This window comes from Melitaea cinxia, chromosome 24 (genome assembly GCF_905220565.1).
Source record: "Melitaea cinxia chromosome 24, ilMelCinx1.1, whole genome shotgun sequence".
In the NCBI taxonomy this organism is placed as follows: Eukaryota; Metazoa; Arthropoda; class Insecta; order Lepidoptera; family Nymphalidae; genus Melitaea; species Melitaea cinxia.
Window position 1 is genome coordinate 7,248,907 of NC_059417.1, and position 27,764 is coordinate 7,276,670.

The window sequence follows — 27,764 nt, forward strand, 5'->3', positions numbered from 1 at the left end:
TACTACATATATGTATATATAAATGTATAACAATTAGTTGCAAAACCGACTCGGTATCGGTATAGTGTTCTCTGACTACTAATTGGTCATAGAACTGAACTGATCTCTTTTCTATACAAAAGAAAGTTTCAACGAAAATTATTTTATTCAAGTAGGCTTCAAAGGCATTTTTAAATCGATAATTCGATAGAGTGATGCTAGCGCCGATTCAGAATGTAGAATTTGAAGAGAAGAATCGGCAAGATTCTCTACAATTACTCTAAAAATAATGTGCTGCTGTCGTTGTGTCACCGTTTTTCGTATCGTGCAGAGGTCGTAACAGTTGAAGTATATAAAGTGAACATTCGGCGTTTAATATATGTGCTTTTTTCAGTGTGTATAGTGCCTGTTCTTATCGGCCTTCACACTTCACAGTGCCATCAGAAGAAGGGGAGCGCTTTAGGATTCAACATCCATGCCGATAACCATACTAATTAGTGCCAAATTTTTAACGCTACAGGAGCAACGGGCAAGGAATCACACGCGGCGCCACGATGAGTTATAGTTTTAGCTCAAGAAGAAAATTCTAATGCAGGAAGCGCATGTTAAAAATTTTATAATTAAATAAATGCGAGTGTAACAAAATTTTTATTACACAAAAATAATTTCATTTTTTATATTGTATAATAAAAACGTATGGTCTAGAAATATTACACTAACCATAGGATAATTTTATATTTATTTATAGTTTATTTATGCACTACAAATTTGGTATATAAAATCATGTATTTATTTTATCAATTCTCAGATACTTAATACTTTTAAGCATAAATAATCTTAATCTCAAACTGTTGAAATGGAACGCATTTGACTAAGTGTGTTGAGGTGTTTTTATTTTGTTGTCTAAAAATATAACTTATCCATATTTTGTGCTTATTTTACTGTTACTAATTTTGCAATAAAGATTGATTATCAAATAATATTTTCTGATGGAGAATAGGTAAGACACAGGAAACATTTTATTTAGTACTCTTCCTCTTCCATAAGATTGCTTTAGTTCAGTTTTGGCGCGCGAGGCCATGTTGACGGAACAGCTGTTGTCGCGAGATTTTTTTTAATTTTCGTGTTTTAATTTAATGGTGCTGTTGACAAAACGTTGAGTTTATTAATATTAACAATGTTACTAAAGTTTTAATAATTATTTATTAACTAATGTTGTATATATGGTATCATACAAAATGTTTAAACAATAATAACAATGGCTAGTGGGCTCGATAGTTATGCGTGCAGTGACATTACGACATTGGAAGAACAAGAATTTAATGAGAAATGGAGCAGATTTTCCGATTGGCTTCATTGCATCTGCGTCGTAACATTCGATTTAGAACTTGGACAAGCTATGGAGAGCGTCTATCCCCCAGACGTGAAATTGACAGATCAGGAAAAATGTAATATTTGTTATCTAGCATTCCCTGATTCGAATTCCGGTTGTATGGGAGACACTCAGTTTCATGTGAGACTACGGTCCCGAACTCCACTTACGCCCCAACAATTGATTTACAACGAAGAAAGTGTTCCAACGCTACGCGCTGATTCGACGCACTACTGGGGCTTCGTATATTTTCGTCAAGTTAAGGATTCTTCGTTACCGCGAGGATATTTCCAGAAAAGCATAATATTACTAACGCGTTTGCCATTCATAAATTTATTTTATAAGGTTATACAATTAATAGCTCCAAAACATTTTGAAGAAGGTGAGAGTAGTTTAGAAGCAGCCTGTCATGATATAAATAGGTGGCCCATACTCGATGCTGGTCAGAATACACTCCTACCTGTATTGGGCAGTGTTTTTCAGTCCTACATACCTAATCAACAGACTGGAAAAGTTTCAAGGTCAGATATAATAAAGCAAGTGCATTCACCTAGTGTTCCACACATACTAGTTTCAATTCAAGATGTTAATGTATTTGATGCTTTATCTAGTCTAATATCGCATCTGCACTTACTATGGGAACTTGTACTAACTGCAGAACCTATTGTAGTCATAGCCAGTTCTCCGACCGAATGCTCTGCTTTGGTACAAGCATTGACATATCTCATCCAACCTTTGCCATATGCTGCAGAGTACAGACCTTATTTCACAATACATGACAGTGAATTCAAAGAGTTTACTCGCAAACAATTTAACCCACCTTGCGTAATATTAGGTGTTACAAATCCATTCTTTACTAAAACATTGCAACATTGGCCTCACACTATCAAGTTAAGTGACACAACTTCCATCAAAACAAAATTGAGGAAAGTAGGTAGTATGAAGAACTTAGACACTGCTCCCGGTGTTTATACACAGTATAAACCATTTTTAGAAAAAGACAAAGCCATTATTAAGAAACTTCATAATGGAATTAGAACTGACCGACCTTCAGAAGTGCAGACAGCAATGGTGAAGAGACATTTACTTGAATTGACTCAGAGCTTTATGATTCCCTTAGAGAGGTATATGGCTTCTCTAATGCCATTACAGAAAAATATTTCACCTTTCCGAGCACCTCCAATCCCAAATCCGTTTAACCCTGAAGATTTCTTTGCTACATTACAACAAGCAGGACCTCACTTGACAACTGGGATTAAAGGTGACTGGATTGGCCTCTACAGAAATTTTTTCAAGACACCAAACTTCAGTGCGTGGTTCCACGAACGCCATAGCAATTTGACAAATAAGTTGCATGCTTTGCAGTTAGAAGCTTTAGCGGAGAGTGATCTGAAGAAATGGTCAGTTGGGAAAAAGGAAGTGGAAATAGTTGACATGGTTTTAAAGCTACGAGAAGTTTTGAAGAGTGACCCGCCTGTGGCCGATAACACGCGAACATTGTTAGCTAGAAGGCTGGAAGATTTAAACTGTATCCTTCCTGAAGATATGAAGTCTATCTTAAATGCAGCATCGTGACATACAAAATGCTGCACCTCAGGGCTGAGAGGTTGCAGCATCGACTGCAAAATTCAGTTGAAAAACACTTACAATAGGATTGTTGCTTGTATATAATATATTTAGCCTAATCAATACAAAAATACTTTATTTTCCTACATATAGTTTACCAACTCAAGAGTAATGCTATTTTTTAAACAACTACGGTAATTGTAACATTAATATTAAAAAGTTAATATCTTCCTAATAATAAATAGTCTTACTAGTTAGCATAAATATATATTAATACAAAGTAATATCATACTTTAAGTTCGTTCCTTCCTGTTTAAAATATAGGCTATTATTTAGAGTAAAGAGTTAAATTAGTTAATATTTCATTTATGTAATGAAATAATTAAAAAATTGTATTCACATACACAAGATATGTAATATATATATATACGACAATGAAATATTACAAGATATGTAATATATGTACAACAATGAAAATTTTGAAACAAACATATTTCATATTATTTTTTGTGTTAATGCATCTGTAAATTTAATTTTCAATACAGATGATTGTTGTTGTTTATGTATTTTGTACAAGGAATATTCTATGTGCTTCAGAGCAATGATTTTGTTAGTATAATATTTCACAAATCAGATAAAAATTATCAAAAAATATTTATTAAAATTGAAATGAATTATTGGCAAATACAAAAAATCCAGCAGGATGAGAATACTAAGTTTTTCTCTTTTAGAAATTTGGAGTTTAAAACACAATAATTAAACATATTCTTGCAAAATATGCTCAAAAACCTTATTGGAAAACACTGATAACTACAAAAAAGAGTATATATAGGAAAAAGTTAGTCGTAAAATAAAATTCAATTTCTTGCATGGATTATATATATATATATATAGCTTGCACCGTGCAATACATGCTGCTTACGATCGCCTTGAATGGAGATATATCATTTGTGGTCAATATATATATTTCTTACATTAAATCATTGAACTTGCATGAATGCATATCTTTTGTGTCAAATGTCATCAAATTTTCCATAAAAAAGCCTTAAATTGTGTATTGGAATCTCAAAAATAATTTAAATATATAAATAAGATCCATCCAGTGATGTATATTTTGCAGAAAATATTTAAAGTAGTTGTAATGTAAAGATAAGAAGCGGGGGATAATGATAAAAAAAAATTTATCTTATGTCTTTACATTCTTGATATCTGGATTATGTAATTGTATGATCGATAGCACATTATCGTTGCTATAGACTAAGGCCTGACTGAAATATATGCTTCAATTAATTTCTAATTGGTGCCAAACTATAAATTTTTTTAAAACATATCTAGATATCTATGTACACTATAATTGAAAAATGCAATTTGCAACCCTGTAAATTAATAAGTAAAAGTGTGCTACTTATTTCACATAATATCTATCAGGTTTAATATGTATTTTTTATTTTTAAAACCAATTACATTTAGTAGTTCTATCAATTTGACAGAATTTCATCAGAAAAACTGTCGACATGTTTAATTTTTATATTTGCTCAACCTTGTTAAAATATAATCTCCACTGTACTTGTAACATATCCCATCGTTTTAATCCTCATATTCCATCATTAGAATAATTTAGAACATAATAAATAGCGCCTATTAACAAACACTAATTGTTTTCCGATTGCACTTGTAAGGAAAATGTATATATAGAGCTAGTAAAAATTAAACAATAACTTTTTCAAACAAATAGTTTTATTTTACTTATGGCATGGATTGTGCTACTCCTGACTCGATATGGGGCTCAGAACCGATTACAGGAAAACCTTCCAACTGCACTAATCTAAACAAGTGAACAGACATGGTGTAAACAAGTCTTGTAAACACTTGAGAGATCCTTTGGTGCCGACAGCAATAACATAACAATTTCTATTATTTACACAACTAATTAAAGGCGGCTTCACATTCTTATATATCTTGCTTTACTCCATATATTGTCATTGTCTGTGATCAGCGTATATAATCCCGCAAGGGTAAGGCCGGCGGCTGCTCCTAAGCCCATTGAACGAAGTCCAGCAGTGCTTTTGTATAAGACTCCAGTAGCTGTAGCAGCAATGAATGTGTTAGTGGAGTCTTCTTGATCACGGAGCCAAGTTACTCCAAGGGCTATGCTTGAATAGAATGATGCAAGGATACCTAACGTACAGCCAGTTGTTGTACCTGTAAATAAGATGTGTAACTTTTTATAGTCAATACTAATATTATAATAGAGAGAATTTGATTGATGGTTGTTTGTTTGTAATAAATAAACTCAAAGGTACTGCGGATAATGCTCCATTATCACAGAGTGTCTTAAGCTATATTTTAACAGGAGAAAACAGAACAGGCAAAATTGTGTAACCTATGGAGTCAAAGTTGCAAATAGAAATCTAGTATTTATAATACAATTTACAATTAGGAATTACTCACGGTGTATTAAAGTATTGCATAATATATATAAACAAAATAAAAATGATTGTATCTGTTTCATTAAAATTAGCATTAACATATTACATTATAAGCAGTTATAAATTTAATTTTTAATTAGATACAACAGTAAGGAGGTTTAATTAGGGGGCGTTCATAAAATACGTGAGATGTTTAAGGGGGGGTCGAGTCAAATATCATCTAATGTTACGTTAGAGGGGGGGGGGGGGCTCGGCAAATATCACGCCAATTTTTTCTGATTGAAAAGTATTATTTAAGTATTCTATTGTTAAATTTTTATTACACTTATAATTAAACTCTCAGCAATATTGATTACTAGTCTTAACTAGTAAATAAAAGCACGAAGCAATTTTTTTTACAATAACAATCCAACGCGTTTACGTAAGTAACCCACATTTTGAAAAATGTCACATGAGATTGGGGGATGGGGGAGGGGGGTCGAATAAAATCTCACGACATCTCACCAGGGGGGGTGGGGAAAGACAGAAAATTTTAAAAAACACCTCACGTAATTATGGACACCCCCTTATCAAACCTAGTCACAATTTAAATACTTATCTTTAAAAATACAAATTTAATTTTTATTATGCTATGATTAAGTTTTTTAGTATTTAAAAACAGTGCGCATGTTTAACATTTTTTTAATTTACTTTTTTTTTAAATAAAATAAAACATTTAATATTCTAAGTAAGCATTGAGATTATTGCGGTCTAATTTAATTCAAGTCTATGTTTACTATACCATATAAAATATGATCTTTATATGTAAAGGTTTAACAATTTATTATCTATATATTGATATATGCAACAAAAGCTTTGTACCCCTTTTTTACAAAAATTGGGTGGACGGAGAAGTCAGAAATTTCGAACCCTTATAGAGGTGGTCAGTTTTTTTTTTAAATCAACCAAAAAAAATTACACCACTATCATGTATTTGACACACACATGCATGTGCATATACTCTTTTTTTATTATAATAGAAGTGTATATAGTCTTTGACAACAGAACCTTAATAATGTTCAAACTTATAATTTAAATTAATTATGGTGGAATTTCGACCACTGGGCGACCACTAGTAAGTTTTAATATATATGAGTATACTTAATAATATTTATTAGAAGATGAGAATCAATCAAATATATGAAATCTTATTCGTTCAGCTAGATAAGGTAAAATAGATAGTGTATATATTATAATCTTAATGTTGCTACATCTCATTAGCATTTGTCCAAGAAATGATGATTAACTTTAACACGCTTTATGGTGTAGAAAATACTGAGATCTCTTTAACAAAAAAGACTCAAAATATAAGTTATTGTAATCAGTAGTGATTATACATAATTTCATTAGTCGTGTGTATTTATTAAATAATTTAATATCAATACTGACCTTGTTTCATGACATAGTTAATTAACTGTGTTCTTCGAACTTTGCCCGTTTGTCCTGCCAGTGTTGTTGCTCTTAAACCTTTGTAGAGACCGGCCATACCACCCAAACCTGAAATTTCAATGAGATTTGTTTGTATATTAAAAAGCTGGTAATAATCGGTGGAGGGTAAGGGATTAGGGTCTACAAAGTGCTTGCAGTGCTTCTGATGTTACAGGAGTCCATAGGCTATGGTATCTGCTTACCATCAGGTGGATGATTGCTTGTGGATGTATCTTTGTATTGTATTGGTGGATAATGTTTTAATACATCCTTTTTTCCCTCAATGTATTTCATATATATTGTTTTAAATATAATATAACTAGGTCGGCAAACAAACGTATGGCTCACCTGATGGTATGCGATTATCGTAGCTTGTAGACACCTGCAATACCAGAAGCATTGCAAGCGTGTTCCCGACCAAATCCCCAATACCCCTTAATATATATAACTGAATAATATAGGTTCGACTTGATAAAACTTCACCTTTACTAAATAAATTGAATAAAAATAGTACAATTAGAATTGAAATTTACTTTTAGTTTTCTGGTACACCATCCCTTGCATATTTGTTTTTACCATGATTGAACCGAAATAATTAGAAAAACATATTTCTGTTTTTTCGGCTCCTATAAAGATGTTTCTATATAAAACATATTTCTGTTATGTAAATTGTAAAGACATAGGTTACTTCATAATATTAGAATATTGCGTATTTACCTGAACCGGTCATAAATGACATTCCGATTATAGGTAAAGCGACGTTCGATCGTCTAGCAGTCGAAGCCATATGGCTTTCGTCAGGGTAAAGAAATTCTGGTTGCATTTTTGGTATATAGTGTGGATCGAAATTTAAGTACGGCGAAAGGTTTGCAGTTCCATGTTTCTTTTCCTCATTCTTATTTATTGGTAGAATATCACTAAATAACGACATTTTTGTATTTGTACACTAAATTGGCTACACTAAACTGACTAAACTAATGAAGGTGATTCTGAATCTGAAATCACGCAGTGAATTTATAGGTAAAGGGTCAAATTCGAAACGTCAAAAAGACATTGCAGAACGCACTGACACATCTTTTCCTATAGGCTAAAAAGGAATCGAAAGATTATTAATGTCGATGATTGCCATTGCACAATATTCATTAATTTATTCTTACTATTCCATCTAATGGTTACTGAAATAGATCGATACAGCGATAGTTCATAGTAATAACAGAAACGAAATGCATAAGAGGTAGCTTTACTGCTAAAACACCAAACCTGCACACAAACTTTAATAAAGTTTCGCATCATTTTGTTTCAGTGAAGATAGAACTTCGGAAGACGTAAGGAAAGTGATAAAAATAGCAAAACTACATGAGTCCGAATTAACCGAAATTTCGCAAGTATTAAGATTTTCAGACCCAAGTCAACATAATCCAAATCTAAGACTTATGCTACTGGATGATATCTTGTTAAAGGAAATTGAAGAAGGCAATGAACTTACATTCAAGGGTAAGTTACGCTTCAGCCTGCAATATCCCACTGCTGGGTATAAGCCGGTTTGTCTTTCCCCATGTATGAAAAAGATCAGAGCTTAATCCACCACGCTGCTCCAATGCGGGTTGGCGGATATATTCCCTACAATGAGTAACGATCGAGACCGACGGCTTAACGTGCTCTCCGAAGCACGGCGAAGAGATCCACGAGGACTGCACAAACACCCAGACCATGGCAAACATCTGTATGGCTAATGCAAATGTTTGTCATGTGCGGGGATCGAACGCACGACCGCCAGCACAATAATCACAAACCAGTGTTGCGCTAACTCAACGCAACGGCCATATGGTAAGTTATCTATCTTTCCTCAAATAATCTCCTAAAACCCCTACCAGTCATAGATTCATACTCTGACTGGTCAATCGTAAACGCTGGCGTGCCGCAAGGTGGCGTGTTGTCTACTCTCCTATTTTCAATTTTTATAAATTCAATATCCCTCCAAATATCTTTTCTCTACCACTTGTACGCAGATGATCTTCAAATTTACTGCCATTCTAAATTGAGTGATCTGCCTATATGTATAAATAAGATAAACAATGATTTGGACAAAATCTATAGTTGGAGTACCTCATATGGATTAAATGTTAATCCTGAAAAATTTCAAGTAATTGTAAATGGCAGTCCAAAACTAGCTTGTCGAATAGATTGGTCACTTGTTCCACCTGTCATCTTTAACAAAACTGCTATTAACTTCAGTGACAAAGTAAAAAATCTCGGTGTTATTTTTGATAACTATCTCTCCTGTTCACCTCAGCTGAACGAGTTGAGCCGTAAGATGTTTGCTGCAATCAATTCACTTCGTCAACTGCAATATTTCCTTCCACTACCTCTCTAATTCTTGACTATGCTATGGAGGAGCAATTAAATAAACTTGAGCGTCTTTAAAATTTTTGTATACGGTCCATATTTGGTCTTCGTAAATATGACCATGTTTCCAATTTCCGCAATCTACTCAAGTGGCTCCCAATCCGCTTCCGCAGGAATACTCATATCCTCTTACTGCTTTATCGCGTGTTGTTTCGTCCTGATTCACCTTCTTACCTCAAGGAACGCTTTGAGTTTCTTTGCGACACCCATGATCGTTCCATTCGCTCTGACACCAATTTAATCCTTAATACTCCGTCTCATACAACTTCCTATTACTCTAATTCCTTTTCTGTTAAAGCTGTCCAGCTTTGGAACTCTTCCTATTAGATAAGCTCAATCTCTCTTCTCCTTAAAAAAATACCTTAAACTATACTATTTGTCACTAAACACGTCATATATCGTCTATATCGTCTTTGTATGATATAATATATATTTATTATAATGTATATATGTATGTATTATATATACGTATTTTATATGTGTAAGTATTATGTATGTTTATAATTATATATTATCTATTTGTACTTTATTCAAATATTCTAATTCGCACACCAATTATTCGTTTACTTCCTAACTGCAGTTTTTATTTCGTGTCCTATACCCGAAGGTTGTCTGGAAGAGATCGCTCTTTCAGCGATAAGATCGCCTTTGTACATCTTTCATTTTATGTTTTTTTTTGTTCTTTTAATGGTTTACAATAAAGAGTATTATTATTATTATCTACTCTTATGATTTTTTTGAGTGCTTACTCGTGAGATATAGTAAACCGATTGAAGATAAAAATATTTTGGTGTTTAAAAAGTTTGATTTTTTAAAATTGTCTATAAATGTGTATTTTTTATAGATAAACTTGTTGACCAATCAGTAAATCAACTTGTTGATAAATCGAATATTTCGATTTCGACCAATCGGGTACTTAGTGAGGCAAAAAGTCGAGCAATCAGGCAACTAGTGATTGATTGGTCGAGCAAATAGTCTTTGGAAATTTCTAGATATATCTGTTAAATACCGTATAAAGGCTTTTAATAGCATATACCTTTTGGCAATTTTGAGAAAAAAAATTCTGAAAATATTGCTTTCTTAATCAATTTTAAGCCTTAAAGAAATTTCGCTTAATTCATGTCTGGTGTTCCACACAATCTGTACCTCTTTTTATTTCTATTCACTTTATAATGATTTTGACATTACAGCTAATTATATATTTCAGGCGACACAGATGAAAGTGCCGTTTTATGTACTAGCAATAAAACCTATGATATTAAAGAAGCTGAGACTTCGAATAGTTTACTATTAGTTCCTGAATTATTATTCGCAGCGTCAACAGGCCTTGATGAAACGATCGCAAATAACTCTGTGGACGGTGACTCAGATTCCTCCTTTGAAACATCCAACACCAGTTTGAACAAATCTACTGATTCTGATGATGGTAGACCGCCAAGAAATATCGTGTTTAAAGATATTATAGATACGTTCTTTACCTATTACGAATTGAAACCTTGTAAACCAAAATTATCTAAACTTAGAAAACTACTGGAAGGCTCGAAATATCGAGGATTGGAACTTGAATATTCTGTGGACAAAACGAAGCTACTAACTTATGACGCAATTGCTGATCAAGTACAAGCGTCTAACGCGGAGTTAAAAGAGGAATTACTGAAGATTCAAGCGATAGAAATCGACGGTTATTATCGCTTATTGGAATTCGATTATGAATTCAGAGTTTTATCATACATGTTAGATTTGATCGAAGAGAATTCTTGGCCATTGAATAAAATATCGAAAGAAATTACTTTTGAAAGTCTAAAAGACCTCGTCCCTAAATGTATCTTGGAAGCAATGTTTATGTTTTATACTGATAAGTCAGTTGAGGAAGATGGCGTCCAGTTCTATAAATATAAAGAAGATAAGGTATGCAGGTTTCTGGCGCGAGTGCTGTTAAAGAGCGCGGGAAAATTTAATTTGGCTGAATTTTTGCAAGCTTGGAAAGATTCTGTGCCTGAAGGGATGACAACAGATGTAAGCATTATTTCAATAATAAGTTACTTTTTACCATATCGTTTTAAATGTTAAACTTAAATTAGATTGTTCTTTTTCTTTACAGGAATCATTGTTATTGGGAATCGCTTTGATAGACAAAACCTGTACCCCTCAAGTGGTTTGGGGATTTTCGGAGACAGATTTACCAGAAGACATTAATGAGAGATTCAAAGTCTTGTTCATAACTAAAGCCAAATGGACAGTTGCTGAAATATCGCCATATATCGAGTAAGTTTATTCATCACTTTATATACAACTATACAAGTAAATTAGTAAAACGGATAATATGGATTAAAAAGTTTTATATAAATAACAAGATTACAAGAATATTTTTTTTCTAATCCTAATTTGTTTTCAGATTATACGCTACAGAGAAATTAAACGTTAATGCATTGCTAACGAAGTATGCGCGCGCATCCACGCAAGATGGCGTTAGAGTCTTTTCAGCTAAACATATGAAATGAAATATAGTTTTAGATGTAAATGAAAACAAACTATTGTGATAATCAATTTGTCTTTTGATTTTTACAATACTTAAACTGAATACAAGCTTTTGGCGCTGATTTGCTGTTTCATTACATGTTAGTGTGAATAAGTTGCTTTATATTTATCATTAAAACAAAAGGCAAGTGAAATATTTGGGTGGAAAATGGCTACAAAATAAATTATCGTCAAACTGCAAAATTAATCAAACACAACTCACACAAACACAAACAATACGACAAACACGAAGGTATATCTAAAACACAAGCATTACGATGCAGAAATAAACACGCACCAACACACACACCCACACATGCAAACACGCGCACACATACTTTCATTACTATTATTTGTAGGTCTAAGCATCTGCCAATACAAACATTTGTATTGGCCAAAGAGATGTTTGCCGTGTTCTGGGCGTTTGTGCTTGTGTATTGTTTTTCTAAACCTAGTTAAATCCTCGTTTCCTCCTATCCTAATTCCCGTTGAGTGTGAGGCGTCTATTTATTACTTGATTTTTACATTATTACTTTAGGTCATCTCAGGTCAAAAAAGTAGCATCAATAGCTATTTATTTATTCGATAAATCTCGTAATATAAATTAGTTCGGTTTAGTTAAATCGGTCACCAACCCGCCTGCCCAGCGTGGTGACTATGGGCAAAACACACAAGCTCGCGCCATATTTGGCGCGAACTTGTGGAGGCCTATGTCCAGCAGTGGACTGCAATAGGCTGAAATGATGATGATGATGATGATGATAAATTAGTTAGGTTTTAGCTTGTTAATTTGTGTTGTTTCAATTTAAAAATTAGATGCAAAAATAAAATAACTTTTTATTTATTGATTATATATAATTTACTAGAAAGCATGTCATATAATTATATACAAAATATTTATTGTAAACTTTAACCTAAAAAAAGCACAGCCTTTGAATTTTTAATACATCTTTAAGAGTTGCCAGTGTATAAAAAATGTCTATTATAAATTATATTGATTTTTTTGTAATGAATTGGTCAATTTAAATATTTTTTTCATAACTTACATGCATAGATTCATAAAATACGAATGAATTATTTGAAAAATGTAAGAATATCGTGTCACATTGAAAGTAATTAAACTTAATCTAGTCTTAATAACTAATATCTTTGGCTAAAGTCTAGGACTGTTGGATGTTTTTCCTTAGTTTCTTCAATTCATCCCACATTTCGTTAGGGAGATCGTCACCCACTTCGTCTTTGAAGTACTTTTCTATACAATCAGCCTGTAAAAAAAATAAAACACTTAATAAAGAATGACAATTTAATAGAAAAAATCCCTTGTAACGGTGTTTGTGGTTTCAATAGGCATGAGAAAGTAAACTAGGTACACGTACGTAATCAAAAAATTGACTACAATTAATGTATATAGGAGAAAAATGCCGGATCAACCAGTGGCGTAGCTAGGGGGACAAGGGCCCTGGTGCATAGGGAAAGAATCGGGCCCTCCTCCCCTCTTTCCGCGTTGTTTGAACTTGTATTGGCTTTTAAAATTATTGATAGGAATAAGAATAGGAAGCAGTGAGTTGAACTTATCCCTAGTAGGCTAAATCCATACCCCGTCTCTATTAGAATATCCATGTGTTTAATAGAAGAAAAAGGGAATAAATAAACAACGACGCACATGACAATATAGAATATTTATTATACAGATGAGATTAAAATAAAAAAAATCTTGACTTGAGGCTCGAGCCTGCTCACAAGATTTTTTTTTTAATTTATTTTATTTTATTATTATTTTTTTTTCAAAGCTGAGGTTAGAGGGCCCCCTGAGCTCCGGGGCCCTGGTGCACTGCACCACCTGGCCCTATGATAGCTACGCCACTGGGATCAACTGGTAATGTAATAGTAACTATCTATAGACAGTCTGCACTCATTAAACGTAAGAATTTTGAAAATTAGATCAATGAGTATAGCGCCATATAATAAGTACTATTATTTTACCGTTCCTTTTTTAAACATTAATTTTCCAAACATGCCTACTTTATTATGTTTGCTACTAAGACAGACTACCTTAGGAGCAAAACAGTTCACATCTACCATCCGATACAATAAAATAATTTAAAAGGATTCCATTACTCACTTCATTCATCCAAAAGTCCTTAGGTATGCTAAATAGCTGTTTCACGTCAACTTCACCAAGACCGTCAGTGTGCAAGGCTCCGTCTGCAGGGACACGGCCCAGGGGGGTTTCCTGGTGGCATGGCTCCTCGTCACAGCGACGGAGCACCCAGTCAAGTACCCTGGAGTTCTCGCCGAAACCTGGCCAGAGGAATTTACCCTGGAAAGATTTGGGATGTGTTAAATTTTGTGTATTTTTCTTATATACTAATAAATATAATACATATATTTATTAGAGATAAACAAGCATACGGCATGATGGTACCGTTGCCTATGGATATCTGCAATAACAGAAGCATCGCAAGTGCGTAGCCGACACTACCCCCGACCCTCCCCAGGAGCTCTGACCACCTTACTCATCACAGGAACACAGCACTACTTGAGAGCATTTATTGTTATTACATAATACATAGGTAAGTTTCTTGTTTATTTTACGACATATGCAATAGTTTTCTGGTACATTTTCTTCTCTTATAATTGTTTAAAGCTACTTATATACAAACAAATATAAATAGACAAAGTTACTTTAATGCTGGTTAGCAGAGTGGATTTGGAATTATTATTTATATTAAGCCAATTATGTTAAACAAAAGACTATTTCAAAAGTCCATAATTACAGTCCATTTATTTTTAATTTCGTCTAAAGTTAACTCATGAACTCTGTTTGCCCAAAGTTAAAAATGGTTGAAGTCGATTATAATTCTTTAAAATGTAATGGTGTTTACCTGTTCATTCTTCCTAAACCAGTTGACATGGAAGATCTTCGGCATGTTTCTGCCTTCCTGCGGCATGGACAACCAGTGGCGGAGGTACTCTCCAAAGTTGTAACCGAAGAATGGACGCATCGCGAACGGGTCGTGCATTATTACTTTACCCTGTAGACAATATTTAGATGATTAATGGAAATAAAGGTGGACAATTTAAAAGTTCGTATTTTGGTAAAATACTGTATATGCGTTTTGTAAAAATGCTAATATTTCGATATTAAAAACTTGTACTTAGACTTTACTTATTTTTATTCCTGACGCTCTCATAGAAATAGAAACTGCGAGTGCTTCGATACTTTGGAAAACTTAACTATCCATCATATATTCACGTGTTTTACTCTTGGAAAAGTCAAAGTATTAAACTAACCGCATGCTCAGCAGCGGCAGTTGCCTCAGATCTCATGGTAGCTCCCATGAAGACACCATGTTGCCAATCCCTTGCTTCTACCACTAAAGGTACTCCTTCAGGTCGGCGACCTCCGAACAAAATGGCGGAGATGGGCACTCCTTCAGAACTCTCCCACTGGTCGTCTATTATTGGGCATTGTTCTGCTGGGGTGCAGAATCTGTAAGAAAATGGATATTAGAGCAAAATTGTTCTGGAAACTTAAAAAACATTGCGAGATTGTAAACAAATATTTGAAAAATGAGAAGTAATGTTTTTATATTATTTGCGTTAAGTATTGTGTTTATGTCATTTATATTAATTGGGTCTACTAGCAATTTTACTTTTTAATCCTCCTAGAAATTTTCGTCCAATAGGGTCATTATCCAATAAAAAAACTATTCTAATATCATAATGCTGAAAAGTTTGTTTGTTTGTAGGCTCTAATCTTAGAAACTGCTGATGAGGATTGAAATTTTTTTTTGTTGGATAGTCCATTTACCGAGGGAGGCTATAGACTATAATTTTCAAATTAACGCTGTCAATTTCTTCTTAAATATAGTCTTATCATATTTTAGTCAGGCTTACCTGGAGTTAGGATGAGCAGCTGGGGTTCCAGTAGCAGGGTTCCAAGGTTTGCCCTTCCAGTCAACTATTCCCTCGGGCGCTGCCCCCATGCCCTCCCACCATACACCTCCATCAGCGGTCTCCGCTACATTTGTGAACACGGTGTTGCGAAACACGGACGCCATTGCTATGGGATTCGTTGATTCAGATGTACCTGATGGGAAGATATAAAATATAACCATACATTTTTCTTGGATTCATTTAAGGACATTTACAATATTAGATTATTTTTATATTCCAGTGAATTAGAAGACTATTAAATAAATGTTAAAATTCTTTCGCTACATATTTTATTTTATAATTAGTATTTAAAAAAAAATACGGTAATCGTAAATGTAAATGTGAGGAGTAATTGAAAGAATTATTTCCTTATAATTTATTTGTTTTCTTCTCACCTGGTGCAACACCAAAGAACCCATTCTCAGGATTGATGGCCCGCAAAACTCCGTTCTTGTCAAATTTCATCCAAGCGATATCATCTCCCACACACTCCACCTTGTACCCAGGGAGGCTGGGCGTCATCATCGCGAGATTAGTCTTTCCACAAGCGGAGGGGAACGCGGCTGCGATGTACCGCTTACGACCTTTGGGATCTGTAATGCCTACGATCTGGAAAGGAAGATTATCTTTTAACTTACTGCACACTGTTTATATTATAGTAGATTCAAGACTAGACTAGGCATGTTCTAGAAAAGCATTCGTTGTTCCTTTTTTTATTAATTGCACATAGTCAAATATTTTCATATCTTTCTAGAAAACCATTCATGTTGCCTTTCTTTTAGACGCCTTTTTTTAATTCATCGATTAATCCTATAGCACCCTACTGCTGGACATAGGCCTCTTTTTCGATTTAGGAAAATGATTTGAGGCACCTTGTCTTTAGGTTTTGTTTACAAAATAATTTTACAAAAAAACGTTTCAAAATTAAAAAAACATTAATATAGAGCATTGAATAAGGTATATTTACCAGCATATGTTCTGCAAGCCATCCCTCGCGTCTTGCCAGTACGGAACCAAGACGAAGAGCGAAACATTTCTTGCCGAGAAGACTGTTACCTCCATAGCCACTTCCTATTAGAAAATATAACATTAAAACAACATGTAAATTAAAAAGAAGATCTAACGCAGAGATCAGCTAACGAAAGTCTAAAAATCTGTTCTAAATTTTTTATGGTGACCGTGTTTATAGAATTAATTTTTCAAAGAATTATTCTCGGTTTTAAGTAAAATAATATATCTACTTATATATTTTTTCTTTTTTAATCAATAATTTTATATAATTTAAGTTGTATGTATATAATTTAAGTTGGGTAACAATAAAATCTTTAAAAACAAAGAATATATCTAAATTAGCAACCTTTGATAATAATCGCGATTTATATGACAAAACGTGTCGAAACGAAATATTTACTTGAATTAAAATCATACAAACAAACTGAAAGGTCGTTAAAATTAAGAAATAACGGCGTTGTTTTGTATTTGCGTTGAAGGACGGAAGAAAGGAAGTGAAAGGACGGCAAGTAATGATTATCATTGATACAATTAAATATTTTGAACTCATCTAATTGTAATACATCTATTACTTTTGCGTATCAAAAGTGAACAGTAGGTATTTGTAGAACTACTGACGAAAGACTTTTGTCCTAAATCACCAATTTTTTTTCAAACTATCAATTCTGGTCATATGTCTTAAATACTTGATCATTTAATATTATAAGAAATATTATACAATACAATTTCAACAACCTTGTTGCAAATAAAGATTAAGTTGATTTAATATTACAGCCAATTTTAAACAAACTTTGCAGCTTAAAATTGTACGAGAAACGTCGAAAATGATCAATGTCGGTTGCTAGTAGCCAGAATAAAGAAACTATTTACCAAACGTATTATCTTTTATGATCTGGTATACGTAAATGATAACAATAATAAAAACTATTGAACACCCTTAAAAGAAACAAAAACAAATAACAATAAAGATGTACTAAATCGGTCTTATCGCTGACAGAGCGATATCTCCCAGACAAACCTTGGACATAGGATAGGATATTAAAAAAAAATGGTGGAAAACACAACACTTATCAAGCTATCAGTTAGATCCACTTAATGGAAATTACCAAACTTATTATCTTAACTTACCGTAGCTGATGATCTCGTTGTCAACTGGTCTGTGTAAGATGATGGTACGTGGGGGGTCGCAAGGCCAGCCGGTGGTGGGGTTATTAGTGCGACCCACTGAATGCAAGCAACGTACGAAGTTCTCGTCTTTTCGGAGGGCTTCTAGAACTTTGCTGCCTGATGAAAGAATGATATACTTAATATTTGAAATAGGGTAAATGGCACAATAAATGGTTTCCCAAATTGAGTATTGTATAAGATTAATATCTTTCTGTAATAAATTACATATTTGAGTAATAGGGATGGCGAATAGTTGCCATGGCTGTGTATCACTTGAACCTGCATTAAAACAGTAGAATTAAAGATTTATTCGAATCTATTCATAATTCTACCAATTTACTTGTTGGGTTAAAAAAAATGGTTTGAAAAGTTGATTTTTGCCACAGAAAAACTGCTGCTGAAGAAAAACACATCCAAGATATTTTATATCGAAATTTCATACTATTAAGTAGTTTGGGATAGCTTGAAATTCATTCGAGAAATATAGTGTTTTCGAAGTACTTTGGAATAATTTATAATTCGTTCTTATCATTTTATATGGTTCCCTTTTAAAACATAATTTGTTTTTACTTACCCATTCTAGTCATGACACGCATTGAGTAGACGACGTAGGGTGAGTCGGTCACCTCAACGCCGATCTTCGACAGCGGAGAGCCCACCGGGCCCATCGAAAACGGGATAACGTACATTGTACGACCTGACAAAATTATATTGTTATTCTAGGTACTTATTATTATAAGACCATTTAAAATCCTTAGTAAGGATTTGAGATTTGAGGATTGCTTTTTTAATTTTTTTAGTTCCAGAGTAAATGAATAGTAAATTTATTGTTATTGTTTCTATATATATTTTCTTCTTGGTATGTAATTTTTGTACTTTAGTATATTTTATATAATATTTTGCAAGGTATTTTTAGTCATCGAAAGTTTCTTGATAAGCTATTCGCCTTTTAAAAAAATAATAATTAAATAGACACAAAAATGTAATTAAAACTTGAGCTACTTATGTTTTTTTTAATAAATCTAGATGACGTTTACAAGTTGTTATTAGGGGTTTTACCCATATGTTTTCAAATCCCATGGACACTTCCTTAATCTGAACCTACAATTATCTACATTCCGGTTTTTTTAACCGACTTCCAAAAAAGGAGGAGGTTCTCAATTCGACTGTATTTTTTTTTTTTTTTTTTTTTTATGTATGTTACATCAGAACTTTCGCCCGTGTGGACCGATTTCGACAAATTTTGTTTTAATCGAAAGGTGGTGTGTGCCAATTGGTCCCATTTAAATTTATTTGAGATCTAACAACTACTTTTCGAGCTATATCTAATAATGTGTTTTTACTTGACGCTTTTTTCGTCGACCTACGTTGTATTATACCGCATAACTTTCTACTGGATGTACCGATTTTGATAATTCTTTTTTTATTGGAAAGGAGATATCCCAAGTTTAGTACCATGATAAGGAAACCAGGATTTGATGATGAGATCCTAGAGAAATCGAGGGAAACTCTTAAAAACCCGCAAGAACTTTTTACTAGGTGTACCGATTTTGATAATTCTTTTTTTGTTGGAAAGAAAATATCCCTAGTTTAGTACCATGATAAGGAAACCAGGATCTGATGATGGGATCCCAGAGAAATCGAGGGAACTTCTTGAAAATCCGCAATAACTTTTTATTAGGTGTACCGATTTTAATGATTTTTAATTTAATCGAAAGCCGATGTTTATCATGTGGTCACATTTAAATTTCATCGAGATCTGATAACTACTTTTTGAGTAATCTTTGATAATGCGTTGTTACTTGACTATTTTTTCGTCGATCTACTTTGTATTACTCGTCGATGTAATTGAAGTCGGTTTTTTTTTCGTTTGCGAGCAAACACAATTATTTACAATCGATTTAGTAGTTTAAGCCACATAGCCTTTCCGCCTTTATAACATTTGTACAAATTCCTATACTCACCACGCATGCATCCAGGGAATCTATCAATAACAGCCTTATCATAATCAGCTGGTGATATATAGTTGCCCAGGGCCGACTTCTGGCCAGCTCGGGCCACTGGAACCACGTCGCGTTCATGTTCAGAGCAGATGAATGTTTTGGATTCCACACGGGCCACGTCCGCTGGGTCAGTACGAGTCAACCAGCTATAAGTAACGGATGATATATTTGACATGACGGATAATGCGGATAAGTCTATAATTAAGAATAACTTTAGAATTGTGTTGAATACTTTATTATTATGAGTATACTAATATACTAATAAGAAAGAATTGGGTGAAATTGAAGAAAGGTCCGGGAATGAATCTTGGTTAAGACTAAAGATAATAATGCCAACTGTGTGAGAAAGTTAGAATCGTTTGAAGTAGTTATACCACTAAAGTAGATATACTACTAGGCTTACTATAACACTAATATGCTTTTGATACCAAAAAGCTGTGTGGTTACGGTAGTAAAAAATATAGCCAGCCCCTCTCTTCCCGTGGGTGTCGTAAGAGGTGACTAAGGGATAACACAACTGTGTTCCACTACCACCTTGAAACTTAAAAAGCCAACCGATGGCCGGGTAAACATCCAACTGCTGGCTTTGAAATACGCAGGCCGAAGACAGGCAGCAGCGTCTTCGATGCGACAAAGCCAGCCCTGCGCTCACCAACCTGCCCAGCGTGGTGACTATGGGCAACATACATGAGTTCACGCCATTTTTGGTTCGAACTTGTTGAGTACTATGTCCAGCAGTGGACTGCGATAGGCTGAAGTGATGACCAAAAATTACCCAAGATAAGTTTAAGAGAAACATTAAAAATTGCCAAATGCAAACATCAAAAACACAATTGATTTAGCACTTTCAGAATTTTAATGTTTTTATGAATATTTATTACATTGCAGCATTACAATGATCTGCCAGATATGTAATAAAAAAAAAATTACTAGACATTTCTCGAGTCTTTACTTACCAGTTCTCATACTTCGGCAATGGTTTCACGGTGCCCTGTTGCTGCATCAATTGCAGTAAGGCAGTTGCTTCAGCTTCTGAACCGTCACAAATGTGTACATGTTCCGGCTCACATAGCGCTGCACTACGCTCTACGAATGCACGAACCTGATATAAAAAAAATCTGTATAATATAATAATCCTTTGATCTCAGGTGTTACGAGGTTCATTCTTTGACGTATCATTGTGAAGTAGTAATACGTCAAGGGTCGTTAAGTGTTTTAGTAACTCTATACGAGTGAAAGAAAAAAAAAAAGTTTTATTTACTTTGCTTTCCTATTCATCCTTCAAAATGAAGTGTTCTTTCTATTCTGATCTTGGAGTTCGAAAATATCCGGGGTCGATGTTAATTAAACAAATATTGCTATTAAATAAGTTAAGTTGTTTATTTCATTCATATTTATAACAAAACATAATTATATGGTCTGTGTCATTAATTATTTCCAAATTAATGAAGTCAAATGTGACAGACTTTTTTATCAAACCAAGATAAAATGGATTTGATGTCTGTTCGACTAAAATTAATCACTACTTTTTGTTGAGTTATCAAATGGGATCAGGAAGGGCGAAGTCTGTGTATCAAGGTCCATTGATATAGTTTGAAGAAGACGTAGTTATGACATAATTTATTCCGTGTGCGCATTAGTTTTGTACTACTTACAAATTACAAAAACTGTGCGATAATAATATTAAACTACGCCAGTTTTTGAGCTTGTAATTAAAATTAACTAAAATAACGCGATGTTATTGTCACCATTTGAAAAAAAAACTTTCATAAAAAGAAATTGAACTATATCTGTCTTACATACAATTATTTGAATCTGCGAATAATTATTTAAATTTCATACCTTGGGGGCTAGTGCAGCGACTTGAGGGTTGAGCTTGATAGAGCCGCGGAGAGCGGTTTGATGAGCAGCCCTGCTGCAGTCTAGGGCTATTTGGGCGCATCTGAAGATAAAAGAATTTATTAAACACTTTTGGAAACTTAACAGGACACTTAATTAAGATTAATTAGTAACATTAATTAGTAACGTCAGGCTGTCAGTGGTTTCGTCTCATAAATAGATGGTCACACGTTATAGGATTCTATCAGTATTAGTTTCTCATAACAAGATCAACATTTTTTTTTTTGTTTGTTTATTTGTATAAACGCGGAAGATGTTATAATAATCCCTAATCGAATGTCAATACTTTTTGTTATTCTATGATACCTACAGTGATAACATACTTCCTTGGTTCATTTTTTGACTTACCTACAAGGAAGTTAAAAATGATACCGGTTTTTGAAGTTATCGTAGTAGGTATGTTGAGAATCTAAGTAAATAAATAAACATTTTATTGTTTTGGATTACCAGGTTAATATAATGAAATAGTCGTTTTCGATTAATTTCGTAAGCGTGCTCGGGTCAATGATTAATTATTAAATAATATTCCTTTAACGATGATCTCTAAAATTTAACGACTCCTCAACGCTTCAATAAGTTGATTTTGAATTTAATATTTCGAATATTTTAACGCCACGATGGCCGTGTTCAAAATCGTGTCAGTTTTTGATAGTTGTGTTTTCCAATTCCATAGGAATTTAGGACAAAAAAAAATTCCTTATCTGTTCAATCTAAATAATCAGCTAAAAATATACATAAATGTTTGTAAAGCTATTATGTTAACGAGTTATAAGAGTACATTTTCATATATTTAGGAATTTTCAAAATTAAAAAGATGATTTTATATTTTCATTAAACAACTTTCACTTCAGCCTGTAATATCCCACTGCTAGGCATAGGCCTCTTTCCCCATGTAGGAGGAGGATCAGAGCTTTATCCACCACGCTGCTCTAATGCGGGTTGGCGGATATATTCCCTACTGGGAACTTATGGCTAATTAGCCATTTCTTCCAGACAACCCATATTTTTCGTAATTTGCACGCATTTAAAACCTTACAAACTTATATGGCCCTAACTCCCTACGTATATACTAAATACTGATGGATGTGAATGTGATGATGTGAACTTATTACGAATGAATATGAATTCTTCCTATTGAGTTTAATAAAAGCGTTTTAGAAATAATTGTAAGTGCGTATTCTTTGACAGAAAATGTGACCAGCACTCTAGACAATAACAACTTTTATCGTCACCAATTTTAGTCGGCAATTGGCGCGGCGTTAGCAATTTCGCATTAGGAATGCTATGTGCAAAACTGATTTATTAGTACAAAATATAAAATTGAAATAAAATTAATACCTCCTTATTTAGTTGACCATTTTTTTTCCTGACCATATTTTTCTATTACCCTGCTCGCATTGCTACGCTTTTTATTATTATTATATTGTACCAACTCAGAAACCTTTGACGTGGCCTGATGCAGAACACTTTGCTGAAGATCATGATATGATCAACGATTCTATAAAGGTCATAAAGACTCATAATATTATCTATACATATAATAAAATGGTAGGAAAGTCAAAACTGTACATTGAATATTTTTTTTAAAGAATACTTGGGGTGTGATCTACAATCGATACCGAAACCAAAAATATAGTTTTTAGAATTTTTGTCTGTTTGTCTGTATGTATGTCCGGGATAAACTCAAAAAGTACCGCATGGATTTACTTCAAATTTGGCACGAATATTATTAAGAAGTCGGGTCAACATATAGGCTACATATTATCATGTTATCACCTACAACGAACGACCAGTGAACCTTTATCTCGTCAACGCAATCTGTAACAACGTGTAATCTAACGACGCATATTTGAATGTTGTTGTTATTATGTTAATAACCATGCTATATAAGCTAGCTTCACACTATAAAAATCACGCAATGTAAGTAACTAAGCCGATAAACATAATTAAATGAATATAAGTAGACAAGACAATTTTAAAGCAGCACCATCTATGAGATTTTTTTGTAGATATGAAATGTAAAGAAGAAACGGGTAAATGAATGTTATTTTAAAAGGTATAATTGTAGGTATTTTTGGTGTTGTATAGCGTTACGCGTACGCAGACGACGTTGCGGGCAGCATCTAGTATATATAATATAAATTAAATGTTCTTATGTTCAAGCTAATAAGTTGGAGCGAAAAAAAAAACAATTTTTCGACCCGCAATAACTCAAAAGTACGCAGAGATAAGTAGAAAGTATCTTTGAATGAAATACTCAGAATCACTTGTTTTCTAACATGTGTGATCACCATCTCGACAACTCTTAAGGATTTCGAGAAATTAACAGAAATGTAATTTCTTTCATACAAAAAAAAAGTAATATTTTTTTTACCAAGAAATAGTCGTGGTAGGATAATAATATTTTTTTTACTTATTAGTTATCCTAATATTAACCATTAGTAAAAACTTCATGCCTTTAGCATCAATATCCATATTTTATTAAATCGGGACCACTGTGCAGCGGTGAGTCGCGTGGAGATTTGCAATTAGTTTTTGCGGTTCTGACCGTTCAGTGACCTTCAGAATTTCTCAACATAGGTATCAAAACTTTTCCTACGGTTTGAATTAATTTAAAGATTTGAGTACACAAATAGTTGTTATAACAACAACTAGTATGGAAAAATATGTTTCTTATTTGAATAAACTGTAATTGTTATACGCCCCGAGGCTTCGGCCTTCGAACTTTATCAATTCCCCGTTACAAAACTAAACTTACAATGACAATGATGTCATAGGTACAATAAATGGTTTAATACCTTAGTACCTTAATACCATACTCTTTTGCCATGACATAAGTTATTTATCATTTCATTATAGTATAAATTTTTGTGATTAATAGTACCTACCTACTTTCAATTGTAAGTATAATCGAGAAAATAACGAAAGCTACTTTGGTATATAATCATAATTATGTGGGTATTTATGCAGTTCGATTGGTTAATGATATAGAAGGTATTCTAACAAATAACACGACTTATATTTTAAAAATTAAAATTAATAATTAATAAGTAAACTAAATAAATAATATGATATTTAACTAAGAAAATAAGAAATACAAATAAAGAAAAAAAGAGCTTACCGTGCAGTCGCCTTAACGTAGTTCTCGGGGATGATATTAAAGTGCATCATTTTGAAAATTTAATTAATAAGTTACTTATTAAAATTAAAATATTTTAAATTAATAAAAAAAATAATACTCGAAAGGTAATTTTTTTAAAAATTAAAGTTATATTAAAAATTACTAAATTTTATCCAAATTACTAAAACTGAATAAAAATATAAGCCACTTGTAATATTTTATAATATTGAATTTTTCACCCATTTAATAATAAAGGAATACGTTAAGAATCAAATGGTAAATGTCGCTTCAAATGCGAGCGCGCAATATATATCGAGGGAGTGTGCAAATGGCGCGCGCTGATTGGTCGGATTAGTGGGCTTGGCATGACGTTTCAAACATGAATGTTGCTAAACGTGATTGTGGCGACCGATGCGAAATGACGCTTAACGAATGTCGTATTTCGTCAGACTGATCAAAGCTCAAGGTTCTATTGACATATGTGATCGATACCTATGCATAAAAACATTAATGTTTTGGTTTGTTTACATAACTCCGTGTTGCTCTATGGTTTTAGATATAATATTACTTGATTTTTTGGTTTACTTCGTGAGAATAGGCTTATACTAGTACGTAGACTGTTTCACGTGTCTTTGTCACGTGGATGATTTCCATTGTTCGTACAGTAACCGTCGGACATTGATTTATAAAAAAAAATTATAGATCGATAGCGTCGGCTGTTACCTAGAGCACGTAGCTTACCTGAGAAACAAATGACCGTCTCTAATGTTTGAGAAAAGCCTGTTTTAATGAGACAACATGTGTTTTCATATACATAGGTATGTAAGTATATAAACCTCCTTTATTAAGTGTTTAACATACTGTATGTATATTTAGTATCATACTTTATGTATACACATAACTAATATTATGGTTAGTTCATCATTCATCATCATTCCAGCCTATTGCAGTCCACTGCTGGACATAGGCCTCAAGCAACAAGCTCGCGCCAAAAATGCGTGAACTCATGTGTAGAATATAGCCACCCCCTCTCTTTTCATGGGTGCCGTAAGAGGCGACTAAGGAATAACAAGGTTCCACTACCACCTTGGAACTTAAGAAGCCGACCGATGGCGGGATAACCATCTAACCGCTGGCTTTGAAACATACAGGCCGAAGACGGGCAGCAGCGTCTTTGGTGCGACAAAGCCAGCCCTGCGGTCACCAACCCACCTGCCCAGCGTGGTGACTATGGGCAACACACTTGAGTTATGGTTAGTTGTATTATATTAACAAAAAAAAAAAACTGTAAATCCAACTGGTAGTTATTAACTCTATTACAAAATATCTTTCAAAGTTTTGAGCAGGTTTTTAAATAGTCTTAGCCTGAATATCAACTTATAAATATATTAAAAAATATAGTTTTATAAAATAGGTAAATAAAATAAAATTAAAAAATACTAAATGAAAATATGGCGATACGTAGTTCGCCGGGTCAGCTAGCTCAGTATAAATAATTATATTAAAAAGTTTGTTTATTTAAAATTGACTGATGACTTTGTCCAGCGGTGGGTATTTTTCCTTTAGCGACTCAAGTGTCGAAACAATCAGACAAGTCATTGTTCAATTACTAATAAAACAACGCTAACAAAACTGTTTGTTCTTTTAATTTGTTATAATGTTAAGTCATCTTCTATTCATACCTACACGTAATCATATTTGTAGTAAAAAAATATATATTATTATAAAAAAGGCCAATTTGTCTGCAATATGAGATTGGATGCGATTTTCTCATGTGATCGTAGAAAGTAAGGCCTAAAGACCTTATTAGTGGATAAAAACATTCAGACTTTGTGGCCCAACACAGTTTCCAAAAGCATGAAACTTTGGCCTAGCTAGACCTCAAACTATGCCACAATACGGAAGCATAATTCACTTCTTAACTTAACTTCTTAACGAACTTAACTTATACGAGCGCTTTAACTTCTACGAATATAATTCAAACATTAAACACATCTTTAATTTCACCAACGTTAACTTGTCATTTTTAAAACAAAAATCGTTGCTTTGACAGTGATAGGTGACTGCGGAAATTAAGGTAGGTACCGGTTTAAGCTTGTTATAAATTCTGTAAACAATCGTAGTGATATCGTAACGTAATCATTTTGTAAGTACACACAACTTCCGCGGAAAATAAACATGAGTTATAAAAAAAAAAACAAAAACAAAACCCTTTTATAAATAAACCTAACTAAAAGGAATAATCTTATCATATTAGTCATCGGTCCTCGATAAGTCTACTAAGTTTAATGAAATGAAATCTGAACGTTTGAAGTGTGTAAAAATGAAATCCATAGAAGTAGCTTACAAACATACAAACATACAGGTGAAGATAATAAAAAGCGTGTAAAAACGCAGGCCACAGCTTATTATAGAGAATATAATCTGACAATCATATGACTTTTAAATATAATTAATATTCTGCTAATAAAAATAGGTATAGGTATTAACAGCCACGCCTATTATTACGTACCTAAGCTTTAGGTAGGTAGTTTTAGGCCGTTTCACCGATAACGTCAACAGATGACGGAATCCAACAGATAAAAGTTTTTTTTTTATACCATTGAACTTTTTACCATTGGCATTTTTTAACGTGATTGACGCGTGCGGTGCGGTATCTACGATTTTTTATAAATCAATGGTGCTAATGGCCTATTGACTATATACTTATCTATCTTTTGCTGTAAAGTTTATTCGTAACCTATATGGATACAAACTTCATCCACTACCGTCGGAACCTGATCTGAAGATACAACCTAACAACCATATGACTTTTAAATATCATTCATTATTTTTAATGCCGATAAAAACCAGTATAGGTAAACTAGTATAGTCGCGCCCACGACTAC

At 33.3% G+C, this 27,764-nt stretch overlaps 4 protein-coding genes across 5 annotated transcripts; 2 read left to right on the top strand and 2 right to left on the bottom strand.

Moving 5' to 3' along the window:
* The first annotated feature begins 1,204 nt into the window (after positions 1-1,204).
* LOC123665614 (protein DENND6B) lies at positions 1,205-3,042 on the top strand. The gene has a single exon (XM_045599892.1). It carries the CDS (start codon positions 1,238-1,240, stop codon positions 2,924-2,926), a length of 1,689 nt encoding a protein of 562 aa, XP_045455848.1. The 5' UTR covers positions 1,205-1,237; the 3' UTR covers positions 2,927-3,042.
* Positions 3,043-4,636: 1,594 nt separating this feature from the next.
* On the bottom strand, positions 4,637-7,889 carry LOC123665623 (mitochondrial import inner membrane translocase subunit Tim23). Its single transcript, XM_045599898.1, has 3 exons — positions 7,531-7,889; positions 6,775-6,882; positions 4,637-5,119 (listed from the first exon to the last, which is right to left on the bottom strand). Exons 1-3 carry the CDS (start codon positions 7,742-7,744, stop codon positions 4,860-4,862), a joined length of 582 nt encoding a protein of 193 aa, XP_045455854.1. The 5' UTR covers positions 7,745-7,889; the 3' UTR covers positions 4,637-4,859.
* A 147-nt stretch (positions 7,890-8,036) lies between these two features.
* Positions 8,037-11,819, top strand: LOC123665354 (sister chromatid cohesion protein DCC1). The gene is made up of 5 exons (XM_045599667.1): positions 8,037-8,047; positions 8,117-8,307; positions 10,427-11,235; positions 11,321-11,484; positions 11,615-11,819. Exons 1-5 carry the CDS (start codon positions 8,037-8,039, stop codon positions 11,718-11,720), a joined length of 1,281 nt encoding a protein of 426 aa, XP_045455623.1. The 3' UTR covers positions 11,721-11,819.
* A 786-nt stretch (positions 11,820-12,605) lies between these two features.
* Positions 12,606-20,921, bottom strand: LOC123665564 (phosphoenolpyruvate carboxykinase [GTP]-like). Of its 2 annotated transcripts, none has more exons than XM_045599850.1 (11): positions 20,813-20,921; positions 19,818-20,002; positions 18,428-18,550; positions 17,815-17,970; positions 16,643-16,746; positions 16,071-16,284; positions 15,637-15,829; positions 15,031-15,229; positions 14,622-14,771; positions 13,859-14,056; positions 12,606-13,001 (listed from the first exon to the last, which is right to left on the bottom strand). In XM_045599850.1, exons 1-11 carry the CDS (start codon positions 20,857-20,859, stop codon positions 12,897-12,899), a joined length of 1,674 nt encoding a protein of 557 aa, XP_045455806.1. In that variant the 5' UTR covers positions 20,860-20,921; the 3' UTR covers positions 12,606-12,896. The 2 variants fall into 2 exon arrangements, with proteins under 2 accessions (XP_045455806.1, XP_045455807.1); XM_045599851.1 differs by having other exon boundaries at positions 17,815-17,966; positions 18,424-18,550.
* Between the last annotated feature and the right edge of the window lie 6,843 nt (positions 20,922-27,764).

Coding starts and splice junctions, on each gene's coding strand:
- LOC123665354 (XM_045599667.1), top strand. Junction 11,236..11,320: donor CTGAAGGGATGACAACAGAT/GTAAGCATTATT, acceptor TTTTCTTTACAG/GAATCATTGTTATTGGGAAT. Junction 11,485..11,614: donor GAAATATCGCCATATATCGA/GTAAGTTTATTC, acceptor ATTTGTTTTCAG/ATTATACGCTACAGAGAAAT.
- LOC123665564 (XM_045599850.1), bottom strand. CDS start 20,859: ATGCAGCAACAGGGCACCGTGAAACCATTGCCGAAGTATGAGAACTG. Junction 17,971..18,427: donor GCGTGTCATGACTAGAATGG/GTAAGTAAAAAC, acceptor TTCTTTCATCAG/GCAGCAAAGTTCTAGAAGCC. Junction 15,830..16,070: donor GTTCTTTGGTGTTGCACCAG/GTGAGAAGAAAA, acceptor TCTTCCCATCAG/GTACATCTGAATCAACGAAT.
- LOC123665614 (XM_045599892.1), top strand. CDS start 1,238: ATGGCTAGTGGGCTCGATAGTTATGCGTGCAGTGACATTACGACATTG.
- LOC123665623 (XM_045599898.1), bottom strand. CDS start 7,744: ATGTCGTTATTTAGTGATATTCTACCAATAAATAAGAATGAGGAAAAG. Junction 6,883..7,530: donor GTCATTTATGACCGGTTCAG/GTAAATACGCAA, acceptor TTGAAATTTCAG/GTTTGGGTGGTATGGCCGGT. Junction 5,120..6,774: donor TAACTATGTCATGAAACAAG/GTCAGTATTGAT, acceptor TCTTATTTACAG/GTACAACAACTGGCTGTACG.